The sequence below is a fragment of the Clupea harengus genome, chromosome 20 (assembly GCF_900700415.2).
Source record: "Clupea harengus chromosome 20, Ch_v2.0.2, whole genome shotgun sequence".
Taxonomy (NCBI): domain Eukaryota; kingdom Metazoa; phylum Chordata; class Actinopteri; order Clupeiformes; family Clupeidae; genus Clupea; species Clupea harengus.
The window spans coordinates 20,403,181-20,426,295 of record NC_045171.1 but is presented as its reverse complement, the minus strand read 5'-3'; the positions used below and the strand labels follow the sequence as shown (position 1 = coordinate 20,426,295).

Below are 23,115 nucleotides of genomic sequence, written 5' to 3'. Positions count from 1 at the left end.
CGGAGTACACGAGACTGGTTACATGGTCCAGCTTGCCTTGCCTTTCTGTATCCCTCACCCTCAAATTAGGCAGAACATGTCCCCCTCTCTTAGACCCCCATGTTCCCCTTCAAAACGCGTGTGTGTTCTTGAAGGCAACACAGTTCTGAGAACAACTAGAAGCCTCGCTGCCAGTGTCGCCCAACCAGTTAATAATGCATACTCGTCTACCATGGTTACTGAGAAAGCCAACCAAGAGGAAATTGATAGTCCTCCTGAATAATTCATAACATTTCGCAAAGTTTTTCTCTCTGTACTCTACAGCTTTGAGGTAGACTTTTATTTTGTGTAATTCTAGTGAAACAGATAAAGCAAACAGAACAATTGGGCCACAATGCAAATTGTGTACTTTTATTTGAGGTTGTAAGAAATGTATTTGCATCCTTTTACTTCCCTATAAGTTCAGTAGACAAATTAATCTAAAATTTTAGGTTGGTAGCTGTAAGAGTAACGCAGACAAGCAAGGCCTCATATAGCATTGCCGCCAAATGCACACACCTTATGACTGTAAATACAAGAGCCTACATATGAATGGCATATGGGGGAGCAGCATTTTCACTGATTTACTGATGTCCCCTCCCTTTGCATTGTGGGAAAGCAGAGTAGTGTCTGCAGTTGAGACTGGGCCGAGGGCAGCTGTTGTCTGGGAGAGAAAGCGAGCACAGCAGAAGTAGAGCAGGGAACCCCAGTGCTGTATTGTGTGTCTGCGGAGCCCGTTGATACGTCCAGTGCAGAGAGACGTTACACCTTGTCATTGTCACAAGTGATGAAAATGGCTCTCAAGAAACGCAATACTTTTACGACAGCTGTGACTGTGAGTGGACCGTGCGTATCAGGAGGCTGTTTGTAAGCCAGAGGACAATGTCTTTTTTTTTTGCCACGTGAGACGAGAGGACAGAAGACAGGGGGAAATGTCAAATGCCAGTCACCCAATGCTCTTAGGTGCGTTTTCATGTGTGAGTGGATTAAAAAGTAGATTTCTTTTGTGTGATAATGTAACAGCTCTTTATGGGGAATAAAAGTGGACTTTATGAATTGTGTATGACTTGAAAGTGAACGCCTAAACGACCAATTGCAGTCATTCCAGGATTTTGCGATCTTGCGTTTTCATAAATTCACGCGAATTCAAGGACATCCCATAATTGCAATTGTGGGTTCGCAATTTTCCTTTATTACAGCAGTATTTCTGTAACCAAAACGCAGTCATGGAATTACTGCATTATTTGTGATTGATTATATTTCACTCAAAATAACTGCAATTTCAACAGCAAATTTTGAAGGATTTTTAGGATTTCCTGCAGGAAATTGAACACAGAAAAATGTGTTCAATTTTTGAAGACTCCCAAGACAAATTCAGTCACTTTTGGCTGCAATAATCTCAACAAACCCTGGAGGGACTACAATTATAACCCCCGCTTCTGTCAAGCCACTCCTCTCTTCCATATCAGCTGCCAATGGCCTACATAACTGACTTATCTGATTGCAACAGTTATCAGCGGATACCAGGCACCCTTACCTTCCTTGTCACTGTTTACCAATGAAATATATTTAACTGCTTTGTTCTTGGGGCAGACTAACTGGTAGAGCAAGGTAGAGCAACACCACCAACAACAACATCAAGGCTTTGATTCCCAGGGAGCACACACACAGATGAAAATATATGTCTGTACTGTAAGTAACATTGGCTAGAAGCTAGCTGACGATTATTGCATTTTGCGATAATAGAACGCGATTTCTAACCGCACGTTCGCGATTAAAAAACGTGTCTAAAAAATAAAAAAATTTAATTTTTTTTTTTTTTTTTAAGATGTACATTTGCACACAGTGTTTGCAAAGGCATGCTAGTGTTTATCTTAAAATTACTTTTTTAAAATACTTAAATGCACAGTGGCAAAGCACCGATTTGTTGTTCTTGTTTCTGTATGAGCAGTTAAATAAAAATGTAAAATGTGGAAAGAATATTTACACTAAATGTATCTAACCGCAAACGTTCGCGATTTAAAAACGTGGTCTAAAAAAATAAAAAAAATTTAATTTTTTTTTTTTTTTTTTTTAAGATGGTACATTTTGCACACAGTGTTTGCAAAGGGCATGCTTAGTGTTTATACTTAAAATTACTTTTTTAAAATTACTTAAATGCACAGTGGCAAAGCCACCGATTTGTTGTTCTTGTTTCTGTAATGAGCAGTTAAATAAAAATGTAAATGTGGAAAGAATATTTACACTAAATGTATCTAATATTGTGTTGGTCATATTTAAATCATTCATTACGTTTTGTTGGGAGGATAAAAAGAGGATAAAAAAAAAAATCGCATATTAAATCGCAATCGCAATATTTTGGTAAAAAATCGCAATTAGATTATTTTCCCAAATCGTTCAGCCCTACTAGAAGCATCTAATAAATGACTAAATGAATAAATGTGACTCTATCTCCTAGTTGGTGTTTGGGCCTTTCACAACCTAAACCTCTGTGAGTGTATTGTAGGACACTGCTCTCTAGTCCATAGGTATCATGTTACCAGCAGTGTGTCCTGTGCATGACTCACTGTCATTAACTCGTTACTGAAAATCAACTGGAGTGGACTATGTGACCAACTGTGACCCACTGTGACCCACTGTGACCCACTGCGTAAGTGTATTTGCAACATGAAAAAAATGTGTTTTTGCAGTACTTATATACAGTACATATATATTTCTGTTTAGAAACACTGAATTGATGTTTAGTCTTTCAGTGAGAGTGACTGGATTGTGACGGTATGAATTAATACACAGTGTGTTAGAGCGGTGCATATATTCAGATACAGCATGTGGTCGGTGTGCACTTGGTTTCTCATTCTTTGCTTGTGTTGTTATGATGTGAGTTCAATACATTTAATTTTGTACGCTGAACCCTGTTATTTAAAAAAGAATCATATTAAACAGTGCAAGAGATTGTACAGGAACAATATATTGACACGTGGAAGAACTGGAACATTACTCTAATTTGAAAAAGCTATTTTAGGTATTCAAACCGTATAGACAATTAAGGTAAACATGTGTTCTGTAAAGCTTAAATTTGATACCTGTCAAGAAATATGTGTATAATATTTGTATGATACTATTTTAGAATTTTGCAACCATTTTTATTCTTTGCAAGGAAAAAGAGCCAGATTGAATTGCATACCAGCTAATTAGGCCTGCATATGAAATTATTTCAATGTTCAAAGTGATAACTGAGCACAAACATGGAATCATTTAATCAGATAAAGATGTTTGAAGTTTGTACATTCTCTAATTAATTCTACAGCCAAGGCCTTCCAGTAATCACCAAGCACAAATGCAATGCTGTACAGATATTTCCTCCCTGTATCATCCAAATCCATGACAGTCCCATCTGAGAGCACACAGAGGAATACAACCTTTGGGAGAATGTATGGTGTTCGCATTAAGTGAACACAATAACAGCAGTATGCACACTCACTCCCACGTTGTACAATCTCCAAGGACACCCGGGCATATGGGAGGTTTGCTATTCCACCAGAGGGCAGACTGTAAATGGGAGATCCTAGTCTGTGTCAAACTCGTGGAGGATGAGGAGCCAGATGGAAGTCTAATGTGAGGGTAGTCAGCCCATAGGAGATCAGGCTGCTGCAGCTGACTAAACAACGTTTAAAATGGGGTAAAATGTTTGCCAGATTGCCAAATTGAAAATGTGCATATATTCATGGGGCAATATTAGGCAATGGTGTATGAGGGGGCTCTGTATATCTGACTATTGTATTGGCTCAGGTCACTTAACCTAAACTCTTAACCTCAGTCATGTGAATGGGAGATATTCGTAATTTAGTGAGACAAAGTATACTTCTCAAGAATACTGTGTTGAGAAATAGCACCTCTATTCATCATGCTTCTGATTGGTGGATATGTCTCTGAAGTTAAATGACATCCCTATGACAAGACAAACTATTTGTCATGGTGTCACTTTTATTGACTCATAAATATCATACTGTGTCTTAGCTCTCGTGGCCAGTTAGAATGTTGTTTCCAAATTATATTGCCTGTAATTGCTCTCGTTGTGTATAACAAGGAAATGGCTGTTTTTATGTCCCATCTGGGGTGAATCCGACATAACATATGCATATATTTTTATATATTTTTTTATTTCACATTCTAGTCTTAGCAAGCATACAGCCAAGTAATGCAGCAAATTAACATATTTGGTGAAGTAAAGAAAATGCTGTTGAGAGAACATGCCTGTCTTATATAGGCTTATGGCTGGTTGAGCTGTCAATGCTGGTTTGCTTTTCAGACGGTGTCAAAAATCATTGTTACAATGCTTCCAAGGCAACAGTGGTGTTATTGAGAAAAGAAAAAATGAATGCAGTGCACTGCTACCAATTTCTCCTTGTTTTTCCACCATATGTACATTATACAATATAACGTAACCTAGCATTTGACAGTTATGTCCTGACAAATCAGACGCATTCATACAATGGGTTTAACAACAAATAGGTGTGTAAGGTGCATGTGTTTTTGTTAGTGTCATTTTCAGACTTATGTTCTGTGATTCTGAATTGTGTTTTTATATACCGTATATGTGCATGTTTATGTGCATGGGGTAGGGTGGGAAGGGGTGGTTGGGTCAGGGGAGCAACTGAATGGTTGAGTCATTATTTAGACTGATATGCACCCAAACATAAAACCACCGCATACACAATCAGGGAGGCAGGCTTCTTGTCGTTGTTGCTAGGCAACCTCCGGAGCCGTAGACCCAAATCCCTGTGGTGGCGTACTGATGCTGAATTAGGTGGAGGGAAAAAGAGAAAGAAAATCTTGGGAAATGATCCATCCCTTCTGGCTTTACTGAGTTGCATTTTCAAGCAATTTGTGTTTAACATTTAGACAGTTGTGTGGGGAGTTTGCTCAGGGCAGTGCTTGTAGTCAGCTTTGCTTACAATACAGTTAAAACCTTTTGTCATATATTCCAGTAATAAAGAAATAAATGAATAACAACATGATGCTACTTCCTGATATCAGGCCTCTCTTTTAATATTTAATTGGTCTATGGCAGAGATGTTATGTGTGTGCAGCTGGATGTCAATCAACAAGTGAATACACAAAGGGACTGAGTAACTGGAGCAATTGCTTTGCAGAATCAGACATAATACAAATAGTCGACACACTTAGAGGTGCGGTTAGCCGTTTCTCTTTGAAAAATGAAAAGGCTTCTAGTCTTTTCCAAAAAATATGTAATTCTGAACAAACAGTGAAAAGATAATGTTTCCCAATGTTTCTTTGCCTCCTATCTTTTTTTTCAGGTAATGCCTATTTTTACTTATTTTCTTGCCTCAAAAACAGAGAGACGGGATGCAGAAATATAGAACAGGAATTATGGATAACTGCCTTTTTGTCTTGTCTTCAGAATGACATCATCAAAAGGAGGGTCACTTTTATTTATTTTTTCGCCCTCAAATTGAATAAGAAAAAAACACATTTTGTGAAGCAGCACTGGAGAGTTTACAATATACTTTTACAATAGAGTATAAGAATGTCAAGGACCAGCACCTTGATCAGATGTCAAGGAACGGCACCTCGATCTGTTGGAATCCTGGAATGATGTCTTGAACAGCAACAGTTTGAATGGGTTCAAATCAAGTTATGGGAGAAGTGGTTGCATCACCTGACATTTTAACATCGAGAAACATACAATGATAATCACGCCTTAATAGTTAACCAAGAAAGGAAAGGACACCGTCGTGACTGCTCCAGGCCTAGAAATAAAGAAATAGCGGGCTGTCATTGCACCCCCACCCCGCCTCCGCCCCCGCCCCGCATTTCCCTTCTCTACACAATGACCGTAACTGCAGCAGGGAATCTCCACTGGAGCTTTACATGTGGTTCCTCAATAAGGGGACTTCGCTAATACTTTATTTTCAAACCTCAATAACAACAGAATAAATATCATACTATTTGCAGCATAAGGGAAATACACTTGAATGTGATCTCATATGCTGTAATTCTGTGTATTATTTTTAAAGGCAGCAGATGTGTTCTAGCTCGATGGGCATTACACTCCACCCCCTGAAGCTCTGTAATGGAATAGTCCAAATTGAGAAGCGGCACCACTCTCTCTCCTTTCAGTTTGTCAAGCTCTTATCGATCCTTGCAAGTGTTCGCCATCCACGCGCTTCATATAGGGTAAACATACAGACCCCGTGAAACAGGACTGGACTTTTTCGTGTAAGAGATGGTGTACATTTGCTCAGATTAAATGTATTTGCAGCAGACACGCACCACTATTCAATGTTGACGAGGACTGCCTCTGAAATTCCTAGACGGGAGAATAAGAGACACAGAGCAAGGAGCGCAAGCCGCTTTTGACAGGTGCCATCGTTCGGCTCTGTGGGCTACGGTGTTGGGGAGATGCCGCCTGTTCAAAGAACTGTGTCCGACCTCCGGTCCCGTGCGGAAGGTAAAGAAACAGTGCCCTTTATTTTTTAGTTACATTAATGCTCCTGTTTCCTCTCAATGCAGCTAGTTAGTTGTTAACCAGTTTCAACTCCTCATTCACGCCCGCCCGATATTGTCAGTGTTGTTGAGAGGAGCAAGGATTAGCTGCTGTTAGGGGAGATAACAGAAGATGGCTTGTATAGGGTTATGTTAGCTATATAGCTAGGCAGTAGTGTGAGTTAAGTTACTGGTCCTCGGTCACACGGTTGAGAAGGAAAGTATTGTTAAGCATGTCGAAATTTCGTGTCAGCATTAAATCATTATCTCTATATCTAGTAACTTGTATTGCTAACCAGGGTAGTGTCTACAGCCAAGCCAGCTCGCTAACATCGGTTAAGATGTTTTAACGTTCATGAAGTTCATGAGACAAGTTTATGTTAAGATAACGTTTCGTTGTGAAACTGACCAGCTAACCTTAAACAGTTCGCTGCAGTGATAACTGCATAAATGAGATTTGTCAGTTGTTGTGTTTAAGTGAAATTTAGAGTTAAAGCAATAGGGAGAAAGATATAAAGGATTGATAACGTTTAAGGTCTGTTTTCTCTTAGACAGACTGTCTAATAAATGTGAGGCAGCAAGATAAGAGTTTAATTCGAACAACGCCTTATTTGATAGTTTACCAGCTAGCCACGCCAAGTTAGCTATTGTTAATTGTTATTCTTGTCAGAATGTTATTCTGACAGTTGGCACGGTTCCATTCGTGTAGGGAGGCAGTAGGGGAATGCACGTTGGGAGATTGAAACACTTCCGTATAACGTTAAATGACAACAGTTGCTTAAGTTTCATTAGTTGTAATGATAATATTAACTTTAACTGTTATATATATATATATATATATATATATACATATATGGAAAGCAGGGCAATGGTACTTTTGCATGTGTCGCACAACCATTGTCTAGGCGTTGAAGTGAGATGGCGATTTGGCTTGACACCTCATTTGAAGTGTGTTGACCAGAGGCCGGGTATTGCATGACAGTACGAGGAAATAAGGACCACAGAAATCCCGTGTAGCCTATGCTAGGTAGCATCGTTACATCCTCGCCCCTCCCCCTTATTTCACAGTGGTCTCTTTCCGCAGAGCAAGAGAGCAGTCTTTTTTTTGCGGTGGTACAGAAGCTGTTCAGTGCTGGCGAATCTACAGGTTGTCTGGAATTGGCGTAATTGTCTCAGGGGATTTTAAGCAACACCCTAATTCGTCTGTGCAGTGATGATGGGAGATGTAAAAGCCGTGCATTTATTGACTTAAATCTATACCACATATAGAAGGTAAAACACTGATGGACGATATTGGTTAGATGATGATGTGGCGTGGAAGTTAAGAGGTGTGCCTCCGGGCTCAGTACAAATCGATCCTTACTTAGATTTATCCTGCACTACAAAGAAAACAGCCCAAATGTCAGCCTCATTCTGCAGTCATCGTCACCTGAAAAAGCATTGTAAAATATGTGACAGAATTCCCCTGTAACACACCTTACGGACTAGCTAGAGAGTTTTCTGTCTGCTCTCTCATTTTATTCTTATAACATTTATATATTTATTCTGATGCGTATGCGTATTCATCCCAGTGGTCTAGGCTGTTTACAAAAATCCACAAGGACAGTCTCTTAGATGCCTGTAACATTTTGCAGAAGTCAGCTTTCATTGCCCTGAAAGATATGAACGGTTTATGGTATCAGGTTTCTCCCACAATGAAAAGGGAAAGGTATAAACTGCAGCCCCCGTAGCAGCAAGGGCCAAAGTAATCAATCTTTATGCCCTTGTGTCTAATAAGAAACAAACAAGATCATGCATATGCCCGTACATTTTGTACGTTAGAGTCATGAAATGAATTATTCAACGAAGCTGTAGATTGAACGGAGAAATTGTGTTGACCGGTGCTGCAGTGACAGGCATCAGAGCTCCTTCAATAATGCAGCATGCCATGCCATCACCCTAACCACTAGCCGCGACCCTAGCTCATTCCATTTTTTCCCCCTTACCCTTTCCAAAGAGCAAGCGTTTCATTTTCCACTGGGTTATGGCAAAGGCTATACCTCCCTCTACCTACTTGGGGAAAAAAAGTATCCAATTTGTCTGCGCCAGCACTTCTGAGAACAGTGGAATCAATAACGCTTCTGTGTTTGTCTCACAGCCCTGCATGTGGCCTGTCCTTCGAGAGAGAGAGAGAGAGAGAGAGAGAGAAAGCGAAAGAGAGAGAAAGAGAGAGAAAGAGAGGGAGAGAGAGGGAGAGAGAGAGAGGCCCTTTTCCTTTTTTCTGGTTGTGGAGTTCACTATAATTTCCCTTTGTTTTATCTAAACCAAACCAATCTACAGATCTCTCTAGGTCTGATTTCATCAGTGCAGGTCACACTCAGTATACAGGACCCTGGCAGCCTCACCATCTCACGAGCAGCATCCTCTACCCACCATATCTCATCCCTTGTCTGTGTCTGCTAATCAGCTGTACCTCCAAGCTCCTGTCCAACATGTGTTTTGCTACGGCTTGAAACTATGTACTGATAAACCATGTCCTGACCAGGGTAGAGTGGAAAAGGTGATCAACATGTTGGAGCTGTCTGTTGGGAATCAGTTCAAACTGGAGGTTTGCCTTTTGTGGAACTGCAGTCCCTTTTTTGTCATAGATGACAGAGTGAATGCGAGCATCCATACCATCCTGCTTTGTTTAAGGGAGTAGGGGTGGGCGATATGACCAAAATCTTCTATCACGGTATTTGTAATTTGATATCACGGTTACGGTATATATCACAGTTTATTATACGTAGGGTGACCAGATTTGGGTTTTTGAAAAAGAGGACACTTCAGTGGTGGCGAAATGTGTCCACAGACATTTATTTATTGACCCTTAAGAACACTTAAGGTGCAGAAACAATACTGCCTCAATAGGCTATTGGCCTAAGCAATAGTGGCCAGTATCCATTGAATCTTTAAATAGTAAAATTAAAGCAAAGTGTATGTAAAGAAAAATGAAAAATCTTTCTGTGGCATTTAGTCCAGTGCTTATGTTTCAGTGGTTCTTTAATGTACTTTCAGAAGATAACTCAAGTGTTAAAACTTCCTTTTCAATGTGTGTCCATATGTTAACGCAATAATGATGAGATATTTTCTTTATATGGCCACATATTAAAATAAGAAAATTAAGAAGTTGGCCATTACACGTAGACATATACATAGACGCTCCATTGACCACCTCAGCCCGTTGCTGCGACGTGCTAACGTGATGACGAGGTGATGACTGGTCTGTAAACAGACGCAAGTAAATGATGGAGCTGTGGTTTTTCTGGATAAAAAGCAATATAGCGTTTATATTTCTCAAACGATTTCACTGAGTCGTTTTTATATTCAAGGGTTTATGATCTACGTGGAGTACCAAAAAAAGTTTTGTCTCCATGTTACTTAGAATCTTGTTGGTTTGGCCGTAATCGCCGTTGACAAGCATACATGTATGTCTATGATAATCGCTGCTAGACGCTCACTGTTCTTGTGCTCTCACAGCTCATTCACTTTGAAATACTGAACAGAATCTGCCAAAAAAAATGCCTACACTAGACACTTTTCAGTCCATATTTTTCATTATATTGAATCTTTCCCAACAGTCGAGGATTACTCAACAAGTAGGCATGACAGTCCTTGCAGGGTATCGTGGGTATCGTATTATACGGCTCTTCAGAATGTTCAAAAAAGTTCTGTTGATTTGAATGGGCCACCTCAACGTTCGCAGGTCTGTAATTTCTTTATTTTCACTGCTGCGAAAATTTAATGACCGCTGACCATCTTTCATATCATTCCGCAAGTAGTCCGGTCATTTAACGTAACAGGAAGTAATGGGTTGCTACGCAACACCTGAAACTTTAGAGTGCCTGAAGAACTATTTTTTCTCAGCAGAAATCACAAAACGGCAACAAAATCGTTAAAGAGGTATTTTTGGAGGAATGTCTATCGTTTTGGCGAATTACTGTATAATAAGAGGGATGCTGTATAGTTCGGAGGTCATTATCTAAAAATAAATCGATTGGATTTCAAAATAAGAGTATACCGCGGTTGAAACGGTATGGCCAAATCTCTCCCGGTAGACACATTTCTACCGTTGCACGGTATATACCGTCATACCGCCCAGCCCTATAAGGGAGTCTGACGAATGTCTTTTTTTTGCCTTTCTCTCTTGCCTGTGTTGGTGGCAGACTAGCACCTTAAACATCTGGGACAGGGCTGTCTGTTATCTCCGGGTCAGTGAGCAGAATTGTGTCTCAGGTGTTGCACAGCTCTCCTGTGAAAACCCACCTGACCCTATCCGACTCCAGCCACCACTACACTGAATCATCCACTGCTTTACAAAATGTGTGTGTGTTTGTGTGAGTGTGTGTGTGTGGTTTTTGTCTGTGTGTGCACATGTATGCACATACATGGGTCATCTTGTACAGGTTTCTCCCGCTGTGACAACCGTAACCATAGCTACATGCTATTTGCAATTGTAAGATATGGTCACAGACCAAAATGAACTTAAAGGAACACTCCACTTACTCTGAGTTTCCTGTAAGCTGCCCATCTACCTCACCCTTCCTTATCCCTCAACTCAAGTCTCAGTGGACATGCATTATTGTTAATATCAAACAGTTCCATGTAGCTTGTGCATACAAGGACACATATGTGGATTCACACTTAGGATGCACATTATGAGTTAGTTCTTTCATCCCTGATTGTTAATCTCAATGACATAATCAGTTGAATTGCTCTTAGATGGTATGGCACATTATCAGTATAGACTGTGCATTGGTTAGCATTAAATCAGATGGTAAATGTCCTGCTAGGAATAAGTGGAAACTAAGAACTCTGTATTCTAGGCGGCTGACCTGCATGTTACTTCCTTCTTTGGTGACAGTCATGTGACATCAGAGCTTTAGGACGACCTGCTGTGTGTTATGAATACCAATCAGCTGAATGTTTTCATCTCTAACATCAACACATAAGTAGACTAAACACACACACACGCCCACACACACGCACGCCCACGCACGCAGACACACACGCACACGCACACGCACACGCACACGCACACGCACACGCACACACACACACACACACACACACACACACACACACACACACACACACACACACACACACACAATTGCACATACTATACTGACACACACTCCTAATGTGTAAAGATCAGCCTATTGATGCTTGGTGTAGTCATAATTATTGATTACTCGTCCACTCTGTTTTTTTTCCTTTTCTTTTTTTTTTTAAATCAACAATACTTTCTTTTTCCGTAGCCTTACAACTGCTGGAAATATGAGATAGAGATAGAGAATATCCTTATATCAGTAAGAGAATATCATACAGTTCCACACGGAACTGCTCGGAAGCCAGAACAGAAACAAAATACACCCAGATGAATGCCCACTTAAAACAAAACAAACAAAACCTGTCCCTGTAATCACGTAATGACACAGAAAACGGCTGGAGGGCTACTGAAACTCTGGTGTTAAGTCATCAGTGGCTATGGCTGTTGGCGAGGATTTAAAAGGGGGTGGAGGGGGGGAAAAAACGCTGAAATCTCTGCCTGCCCTGACTGATTAGTGAGCGGGTGAGCGAGTGACTCGTGCCGCTGCGCTGTCGCTGGAACCACACGTGCTGGGAGCCAGTCGATCACGATCACGATCATGTCACAGCAGGACTGCAAGGTCAGGGCAGGAAGCTACGGCTGGCACCTGGGCAGAAAGCAAAACCATCAATGGTAAAGAAGCTGAAACCACAGTTGCCCTTGGCCAGCCTCACACACACACAGCCCCAACATCCGCACACACACACACACACACACACACACACACACACACGCCCCCACAGACAGACACACACACAGTCTGACACACGTACTCTCTCTCTCTCTCACACACATTCACTCGCTCTCTCGCTCTCACTCTTTCTCACACACACACACACACACACACACACCTCCCTCCCACAGTGCCTCTCTTGCTACTCCCAATCTTTTTTTTTTGTCTGTTAGCGCAACTGTACTCTTTGCGTGACTCAAATGCTAATGCCGAAGGCACTCTCTGCACAAGAGCTGCGCAATTTCTCACACACGGTGCTGTTTTATTCATTTTGTAAGAACCATCCTGTGCCGCATGGTACCTTTTGAAATACCCCCCGAGGACACATGTTCAGGATTGTACCACGGTGTTTGCTGTGATATGCTACCTTTGTTTCAAGCATTTATTTTATGAATTTTGCTGACATGACCTGGCCAGTATGTGAGGGGTCAGGCATCTTGTTGTAGACAGCATTCTCTCGCTCTCTCTTCCTCATTATCGTTGTCTCTCTCACTTTTGCTATCTCTCTTTCCAGTGACCACTCTTATGTTCTGTCTCTCTAAGAGAAGAGGGAGCGTGAGCAAGAGGCAGTTCTTTTCTATTTTAGTCTCTTATTCTCTCACTCTCTCTCTCTCTCTCTCTCTCTCTTTCCTACTTCCATGTTCTGTCCCTCTCTATGAAGTGTCACATCAGTCCCAAGGCCACCTGAGATGTGCCATTGTCAAGTGCCAGTCTCTCACACCCTCCCCAGAAGTGATAGAAATTCTCCAGTGGGATTCATTTGAATGAATAGTGTTTTGTTCAAGTCTTTAATGTCACATGCTTTGAACTTTGAGCATTGAACATTACATTTTAACATTTTATAACTAGCTGTTTATGTTTATATGTATGTATGTTTGTTTGGAAAAAAAAGGAACTAGGAAATAAGGAACAAGGAACTGACCTAATGACGTGTGTGTGTGTGTGTGTGTGTGTGTGTGTGCGTATTTGGGGGCACAACAACGCAGCATGGAACTGACATTAATTCAGTACAGCATACAGTATTTAGCCAGACTGTGCCTCTCACACATCTAGCCTGCCACTGTTTTGTACATTAGATATGCACTACAAGCTTTCTCAGTGAATGGCCTCCATTATGCTCAAGGTTTCCTTGTACAATTAGGCCATCTCATTCATATATTCATGCTCTGAATGTACTGGCTTATAGAGTACATTTGGTCAGTTTTCAATGAACAGTGACACATGAAAAAGGGGAGGATGTGTAACCTTTTTTACAGTTGCCATGACAACAGCGAGAGAAGCTTGTGAAGTGAAGACTTGAGACAAGATGCGATAAGACAAGAGACCCTTTATGTACCAGCTAATCAGATCTATTGTGTCGGGGCATAGGGTCAGCAATAGATTTTGAAGGGATCCTTTGACTTGATACTGTGGATGTACGAGGGACTTGGACTTTCACACCTATTTCCAGCTTGTAAATGGTGCGGATGTTTCATGGTCACTTGTGTGAGGACACGTTCTCCAGTGATGCAGTGATTGCATGGCTTTTAGGACATGCGATAAAGAGACTTTGTGTTCTGCTTGGCTAGAAGTCTTGCACCAGCTCCTCCACCTATTGCAGCTATTCAATATGTGCATACAAGGACACACTGCAAAATGTGAGAGGAGGAAGTCATTCACACTTTAAGTCAATCTGGGGCAAAATGATTGAATTCTGTTTGTTAGTGCAAAAAGTGCCTGGTGCAGCACCATTGATGTCCGTATGATTGAGTGGAGTATAGTGCCTTAGAGGACTTTTACCTCTGAGGGAGTCTTCTCACCTTCCCAGCATTAGGTATAGATTAACGAAACAACATTTAAAATGAAGAAATTACCCATTATTCGCTCATTTAATTCATAAGTCGCTCATTTGATTCTTGGATTCCCCCTCTTTCTTTGCCTATAAGCCCTCTCTCTCTCTCTCTCTCTCTCTCTCTCTCTCTTTCTCTGCCTCCTTTTTATTGTCTTTGTCTTTTCTTCCGTACTCATCACATCTTTGCTTAATCTCATGAAGCCACCCACCATTGACAATCCATCCCGCCTTCCTTGTACCCACCCTTCACTGGCCAAAGCCTTTTCTAGTTCAGTCCAGTTTAGCTCCTCGAGGGTGGGGGAAGGGGGGTTCTAGTGCTTGACTCATAATTCCATGGCCTTCTTTGCTTCAGACGTAGGCAGCCTTCCATTTTTCTATTACTGGTTCCCCATGTGGTTATTCGTTGCCATCGGCCAGTCTGTATCAGTCACACCGCTCGCCGATATCCATAATCACAGACCAGCCTAAGCCCGGCGTCTGCTTTTTGAGAGACTTAAAGCCCCGTGAGGGCCTGTGTGCAGTCATGAATATATAGATCAGGCCCTTCACTGCTGAAATATTCATTTGCAGTATGAATGAATCATGTACATGGCAAAGCCTTCTTCTTCTTCTTCTTTTTTTCTTTCCTGATAAGTGCTAGCCCTGAATGTACAGGACAAACTGGTTTGGTTGTTTGCGCAGTGGGAGGGTCTTGACCTGGGCCTGTGGCCCTGAGGAGATCACGGCAGATTATAGGTCAGATCACAGCAGTGCATCCAAGAGAGGGGCAACACAAGTCTTTCCCATTTAGCTTGCAGCTACCAGCTACATCTCAATGCCACTCTATGCAAATCACAACGACAGAACGCTCTAAGAAAACGCAACCAATATGATCCTTTTTGTATCTTGTATCTTTCATTTGCATCTTCTGGGTTTTCTTGCATTTTATGTTGCCTTTGTTTTGTTGCTTTTTAAAAGAGGGCTTGCCATTAGGGCAAACATGCCTCTGTGACAAAATAGGAGCTCCATTCATTCACCTTTGAATATTTGTGGTTAATTGAAGATAACATTAACTAAAGTGTGGAATTTTTTGAATGTTTGTGGTTAACTATGCCATGGTATTTGGTTGAAATGACATTTGAGGGTTATGGTGCGATCAATAGTATTGCCGTGCTACCTCCCTCCCTTCCCCCCTCTGGCCCTGGGCTCCGTCAGCCCCTGATTTGTATTGAGCAGCTGGGTGTTGTTGAGTCCTTTGGCTCCAGTGGGACTGTAGGCCTCTCTTGTGGAGCTGCATCATCGACCTGCTCGAAAACCTTATAGCTTCATTAGCACTTGCTCGCTCCTCTCCTATTCCCTCCTCTCCTCCCATTCCCTCCATCTCCTCTGCTCCCCTCCCCTCCTCTCCTCCCCTCCTCTGTTCTCCTCCCTTCTCTCCTTTCCTCTCTTCTCCTTCCCTCCTCTCCCCACCTTTCGTCTCCTCTCTTCTCCGTGCCCCACCCTTGGCTGTGCCCAGCATCCAGACCCTGCAGCTGGATATAGCTCCTGATGTGTTGATTACAAGCAGCTCTCTCGCCACCTCCTTTTGGCTCGGTGACATTTGGAAGGCATTGTGTTTCCACGTTGTCATTCAGGTCAAGCTCGGGTTTCAGATTACAGCAATCATGGCTGCGGAGGCCGTCTCTTTTACTGGAAACCCCGTCAAAGGCACGTGGACAGCGGTCAAGGCCTCTCTCTGACGGTCTAATTTAAACAGGGATTTACAAGAAGCTGTTGTAGCTTATTGGTCCTTCTGAGGCATTTTTGAGGCAACATCCTTGTCTTGGAGATATGCTGCCATCAGAAGCATTGTTGATGATTTGTGATTTTTGTTCCCTCCTCCCCTTTGTGTGCCTGTCTGGCTGTGTGTAGGTCTTGGATTATCAGTTAGCGCCCCACCTTTCAGATCCAAACCCAACTTAACCTCTAAAACATTTTCTTTCCAGTTTTTTTGTGTGTTTTAACCATTAAGACCTAAGAAAAAAGTACACAAACATATGACATTTAACATATAAGGCATGTAGATGTAGAAACCTTTAAGATAGCCAGAGTACCTGTCCCCAGGTGAGATCTATCTGATGACCCCTGATTTAGGGCTTCAGCGAGTGTCCATTAGTGATCACTCGCTCGTCACGCGCTGCTTCCTGACCTGTCAGCTTCGTGACTCACTGCCATATTTCTTCCGCGGCCCACTCCGTGTTCTCTGATGTCAAGGCAGGTCTCGCACGCTAGCGTGCTTTACGGCCGTCTCTGTTGTTCCTGTCACATCGCCACAGCACCCGCTTCGTCTCACTGTGTTGACAGTTGCGCTGTAATAATCTTTCAAGCAAGAGCCCACCCTTTAACTGTCCACTCTCCTGCCCTCCCCCCTGCAGGGTAGCAGTAATGCATTACTCTTTCTGCACAAACCAGTCATAAATAATCTCTGGTGGTAAATGTGTTAGCCCTGCAGAGCTGGTGCAGCACATGTGGCATACAGCCATCACCAAACATTTCCACATGTGATGTTTATCTAATCCCCAGTCATGTCAAGTGAACAGACTCAAGGGTTTCATACCAGAGTCATCGCAGGTTGTTTTTTTCTTCACTTTGTCTATTGGTTGGTGCAAAGAGGAAAGGTTCTGTAAGTTGTGGGTATGTTGCAGAGGCGGTCTACCCATGTGCCTGGCTTACTTTTTTTTATGGTAAACACAGAGAAGAACCTCAGATTGATGCTAACTTCCAAAGCAACAGCTACATTTTAGCTTTCTGGGAACACTTACGCAATATTTCCTAGCCTACCTCTTCTCCCTTCTCCCTTCGTGCAAGAAGACGCATTATGGAACTGGACAAGTTCACTTCTGAGAATGCCATCCCTTGGGTGTTCTCTTCCCCAGAGAAGGACAAGGGAATGTCCCTTGCCATTGGTTGGTGGTGCTGGGCCAACTCATGGTTTACGCCCATTGGGCACCCCCTTGTGCCATTGTCCTGCCTGCTTGTCTGTTGGCTGACCCGGCAGTAATCCTTACATCTGGCCCTCGTCCAAACTCATTAAGCCACTCGGTCGCCATTGATCCCTTCTCCAGGGGCCTTCCTTCAAGTGGGAATGGCCTTTCCTCCTGCTCCTGTTCTCTCTTTCCCCCCTTCTCTCTCTCTCTCCTCTCATACTTTGTTCTTTCTGTCTCTCGTTCTTCCTCTTCCCATTCCTGAAGCTCCATATGGGTCTCCTTTGCCCTCTTCTCCCCTGCTATTCTCAGCTTTCCCATTGCCTGATTTCCTCGCTGACCTCTTGGCAAGGACATAGGCTAGGCAGGGGGTAGAGGGGGTTACATGCAGAAGCACCACGATGGCTGGCTTCAAAATAAAAGAAGCTGGAAATAGAATTTATGTTTGTTCCCCTGCACACACACACACACACACACACACACACACACAAAAGGCTGGTTTGTTGAAAATAGCTTTCCTCAGCCAACACCCCCAACCCCACCACATCCACACTCCAACCCCCTCTATCGATCCAAGTCCTTATTTCTCTCCCAACATCACCACCCACCTTCCTCCCAGTGTTTGGCTGATGGAGGTGTGAGCGTGTCTCTGGCTGCCGCTAATGAAATTAGCGCAGCTCCAATGAAAAAAGGTTTCCACAGGGGAGCACTGACAGCAGTAGCCCCTCAGATCCATGGAATGTGTGTCAGCCTAACTAGTCTGCCGTTATCTGCCAAGAGAATAAAATTCATAAAAACACGCTAAAAGCCTCTCTCTGTCCCTCAGTGCTTTGATGGGTGTGAGTGTGTGTGTGTGTGTGTGTGTGTGTGTGTGGTGGGGGGGGTCTGCTATTTTAATAATAGACATTTCTCCCCCAAATCCCTTGCTCTCAATCAATGTAAAATGTATTACTGTAGTGCTGCAAAAATAGGAGCTGATAGTGTTGACAGGGTCGGCACACAGCAGAAGCAGACAGTCTAATGATGTGAAATATATTCTATTCTATATCCCTATTTGCACAGATTTTCTTTTTTCTATTTTCCATCTGTTCTGTTGCGGATCACAAACTTTTTTTCTTGGCCGCTGTGGCTGTCGCTGTCATTGTCACTCCGTGTGACATGAGCGGTCGTCGGGTGAAGGAGCCAAAGTGGATATTCGCTAACACTGGCGACTGGTTGGAGTGTGCAGCAATGCATCAAATTAAGTTTCAGTGCATTTACTATCAACTCCTCCGCTCGCCTTTCCTTGCCTCAGTCTCTCTCCTCTCTGTCTAGCCGCTCTCTCTCTCTCTCTCTCTCTCTCTCTCTCTCTCTCTCTCTCTCTTTCTCCGACTGTCTATCTATCTGGCTCTCTCCCTCTCTCTCAATTTATCTTGCTCTCTCTCCCTCTGTCTCTCCCACTTTCTCTTTCTCTCCTTCATATCTTCTCTACGCTCATTAGCAGGAGGCTCTGCTATTGGCTTTGCCCCTTCGTCTGTGGGGTCGTTCAGCCGACAGGAACGCTCCATCAATCAGCAAGTGCTTGAGGAGAGCACTTGTGCCCTTCCGCTCTCTGTGGAGACTTTTCCTCTGCAGTAATTAATTATGCAAGCTTCTCGCTCTAATGTGTCAAGAAGGACTGGATTAGATGGACGGCTTTTCCCTAAACCCTCTCATTACTGTTTCCTCTTGTGCCTTGAAAGGGGTTTGATGCCAAACGTGTGCGTTGTTTGCGTTGGTCAGCAGCCTCGGAACTCTGAAATGCTTTCTCTAAAGGGGGGTCTTGTGGTGGCACGTGTCACTTTGTCGATTCCCGATTGCAGTTTGAGGGACCCGGTCCTGTCTCGATTCTCCCCTGTAGAGCCTGGTGGTTTGCCTCTCTCGCTTAATCCTCTTGGACAAGCCAGAGCTTGGATTCTGCTCCTCGCCAAGGCAATTATTAGCCCGTGATCCCATATTAGGCAGTGAAGCTTGTCTTTCACTCAGGGCAAGAGGACACTTAGAGGAGGACACTAGAAGAAAAACACACAAAAAAAAATTGTCTTGTTGGTCAATTTTGCTACGCTACGTCTTTGATGTCACATAACAGAGAAACTCCTGCCCAGGGATCTTACGGTGTAGTAAGCGAAGGAGGTAGGCCAGCTCAAGCTTGATCCCAGGAATAGTTCTGATGACTATGCAGTGGAGTCATCATAGCAACCTCAGCCTATCGGTAACAACTGAGCTATTTAATTTAAGTTGCGTTAGCTAGCTTTTGTCTAGGGGAATTTGATGTCGGTTAGTGTGCCAAGGGAATCATTTCACCCACATATTTCTGCAATGATGCAGAGGAGATTGTGCTGTAACTTTGATTTCAACCTTTCCGCATTCTTGTGCCCATGCTACGCTAACCAGTTTGAACTAAATTGTAATTATTCGTGTATGAGATGGTTTGCAACTTGCTTACTTTTAAGGTAGTAGTTACACTGAAGAAATATGGTTATTGCTAGCAAGGTGAAGATACTTACAGTGAAGATGAATCTTAACGTTACTAGGCGACTTTGGTTGGTAACCAAACATCAGACATGTATTTAAATTGTTGATAAATATATGGAATCCCTTCTGAATTTACAACAAGTGTACAGTTTAACTGCTACTGATCTTGAAACCAGTGGTATGCTTCTAGTTTATTTCAATGATGACACCCTTGTGGTAATGTATTGGCTAGTCAGTGGGCAATGTGCTGATTTGCTAGTCAGTAAGCAACATGCTGATTGGCTATTCAACTCGTAACTTGAGTGTTGTAAGCTTGTAACTTGAGTGACGCACAAAACTTTTTCACACAGGCACAAAATATTTCTACAGTTGCACAACTCAAGCTCAAACATTTTTTTTTGAGTCAAAATATTAATGATCCTTACAGATTCCGGATACTTCGGTGTCTACAGAACTACAGGAAGATCCTTGTGCGCCCTGGTCCCAAATCGCCACCTTGTTGTTGATCACAACATTAACTGTCACACACATCTTCTCCGGCATGTCGTGTTCATTGGTTCGGACAGCTGTTGTGTTACGGGGCGGGCCGCAGCTGTGTAGTGTTTGTCCTGCCAACTCCCGTGGTCCCCAAACGAAGGGCCCGCTCCGTGCTCCGTGCCCCTGCACTCCTTGTGGGATTATGGGCCGTATCATGGCAGATGAAGTGTAGATAACTTAGCAGGGCTCCTGCTGGGAACTCCTCTTAAGCCCTCCCTCATTGGAATTTTCCTCTTGACCCCAAATTAATCCAATAAGCCTCTCATCCTGCCTCGTCATCACGGGCGAAGAGCAGGGTGGAGGGCGGGGGTCGGGGGCAGTTGTGTAACCGGCCTGGGATAGCCAGCCAGCCAGCCAGCTCGCGTAACCCCAGCGGAAGCCCACGGTAACCGCCAGCATAAGAGCTTCAGGGGGCAAGGGCTATTTTTAGTAGCGGCTAGTGTCGACTGACTGAGTGACTGAGTGAAAGGAGGAAGGAGAGAGAGAGAGAAAGAGGGGAAAGGGACAGAGGGACAGAGACCAAGAGAGAGGGAGAGAGGGGGGGGTTGACAGTCCTTTTTTGTTAATGCCAAGACAAAAGACAAATGCGCAGATGGGATTGGTTCAGAAATAGAATGGAAATACCATGAGCTTCAGTAGACCCTCAGGACCTGTTTTTTGGGAGGTTAGGGGGCAAGGAGGGGTGGGGGGTGCTCTGCGTGTGCGTGTGCGTGTGCGCACATGTGTGTGTGTGTGTGTGTATGGTACGTGGGGGGAGTTGCCTTTGAGATCTGTGTCAGGCTTCCAGTCTATTTCCTCTCAAGCTGACACAGCCAACCGAAGGGGAGGAGGATGACCTGCATGCGTGTGTGTCTGTGTGTGTGTGTGTGTGTGTGTGTGTGTGAAGGGGGTGGGCTGCCAGGCCTGCATAGGGCAAAGTGGGGCATTTCTGGCCCCTGCTCGGGTTGCCTGCCTTCCTCCCCCCTGTGGCGCTGGCTGTGTTGTTGTTATTGTTGTTTTTAGCTGTCCAGTCACACAACGCTGTGTTTCCCTGTCAGGTCTCCTTCCTCTTTTTATACAGTGGTGCACCCTTTTGATCCCGTTTAATCCCTCACTATGCCATCCACTGCCCTGCATGGCCTGCCACAAACATCCCCACAATGGCACGTGGGCACCCGTCCACAAAGGAAATCCAATCCTTTTGGAAATCCTGCCCTGCAATGCGAGAGCTTAGGAACACAGGATGCACCACGATGCTCTTTTTTTGGAACAACAAGTAACTGTTCCAGTGCAAGATCAGGTTGTATTCATAGCATGGGTCTCACTCTCTCTCTGTATCTCTGTTTGCAATGGATCCCAGTCATCACTGTGGCTGCTGCTGCTAAGCTTGGAGTTGATCCCTCCGAGGTATCTTTGTTGTATCTTCCGAGGGTTTGTTGTGATTGTTGTGGCCAAAAGTGACTGAATTTGCTACGGCAGTTCTCAAATATTGTCCTTAAAATTGCAGTGATTTTGAGTTAAATGAAATCAGTCAGGAATAGTACAGAAATGTCATGAGTTTTTGCAGGGTTTTTCCCCTCGGTAATATTGCGGTAATAAGAGAAAATTGCAACCCATTTTTGCAATTATGTGAAAACCTTGATTTGTGAAAATGTCAGATTGCGATTGGGGACTGGTTCTAGTGTTTAGAGAAGTGTTTTGTTTCTTCTGTCATAAATATGATGACAGATTCATTAGCGAACCCTTAGCTTTGTTTAGGTTTAGCTTCCTGCTTCGGGGAGCGAATCAGCACGCAAACCCTGAAGAGAATGTCAAGTCGTTGCCTTGCCCGCTAGAGACGCTGGGGTGATCTCCTCCCCCCCCCCCCAGTTTGGCTGGTCACTGCTGTTCTCTGTACATTCTACTCCCCACTGTTGGGGATATAAGGCTGTCCTGATGGGGATATCCTTCTCTCTTTTGCACTGTCACCCCCCCCCCCCCCCTTTCACCCGCTCTCTCTCTTCCTCTCTCTCACCCTCTCTCTCTCTCTCTCCCTCTTTCTCTCTTCCTCTTCCTCTCTCCCTCTCTCTCTCTCTCCCTCTCTCTCTCTCTCTCTCTCTCTCCCTCTTTCTCTCTTCCTCTTCCTCTCTCCCTCTTTCTCTCTCCCTCTCTCCCTCTCTCTCTCTCTCTCCCTCTCTCTCTCTCTCTCTCTCTCTCTCCCCCTTCAATCTTTCTCTTTTCAGTGGGGAGCCCTTGAACTCTGAGGGCTTTTTCCATTTTTGTTTTGATTCCCTCTTGAGCTGATAATCCCCTAAGTGTAATTAAATGGCAACCCCTCGTCCCCTGAGCGTGGCCCTCCTCCCGCTGCATCCCTTAACTGATGTCATTACCACACACACACACACACACACACACACACACACACACACACACACTCACACACACACACACACACACACACACACACACACACACACACACACACACACACACACACACACACACACACACACACACACACACACAAGCTTGCAGTGACTCGGCCCTCATTGATGCTTACAGTAACCCCATCATGAGTGTTGTGAAGTGGATCTGAGTGGGTGATTAGCATTTACTGTAGCTGGGTCCATTTCTACAGTGTTTGGCTGGAATGTGGGGGCTGTTGCAGTTCACACTGTAAAAGGATTTGATTTCTGCTAATCGCTAATACGTTTGGCAGTTGTTGCCGATATTAAACGTCACACCGCCATTGAACCAAGTTTGTTGTACCATTCATTTCTTACACTGGATGTTCTGAATGTTCTGGGCTGAATTGTGACCTTAATCGCAGCGAGGCACGGAGCTGAATTGATTGTGACACTGCAGTTTGTGGAAACCTCCACCGCCGTGGTGGAGCGCCGTGAGGCGAACTTTATGACAGCTGGTGCACAGATTTCAGAGCTCTTGAGCATAAATGTCAAAAGAATCTTCAGATTCCAGGGGCTAG

General features: G+C 43.6%; 1 protein-coding gene across 9 annotated transcripts in view; it reads left to right on the top strand.

The window, feature by feature from the left end:
• The first annotated feature begins 6,146 nt into the window (after positions 1-6,146).
• Positions 6,147-23,115, top strand: part of atp8a1 (ATPase phospholipid transporting 8A1) — a 137,013-nt gene continuing 120,044 nt past the window's right edge. For 8 of the 9 annotated variants that reach the window (XM_031587284.2, XM_031587287.1, XM_031587282.1 and 5 more), the window contains exon 1: positions 19,143-19,292. In XM_031587284.2, the coding sequence (XP_031443144.1) occupies positions 19,235-19,292 (58 nt within the window). In that variant the 5' untranslated portion in view covers positions 19,143-19,234. Of the gene's footprint in view, positions 6,491-19,142; positions 19,293-23,115 lie in introns of those variants that run through there. The other variant, XM_012833919.3, reaches the window with a different exon arrangement.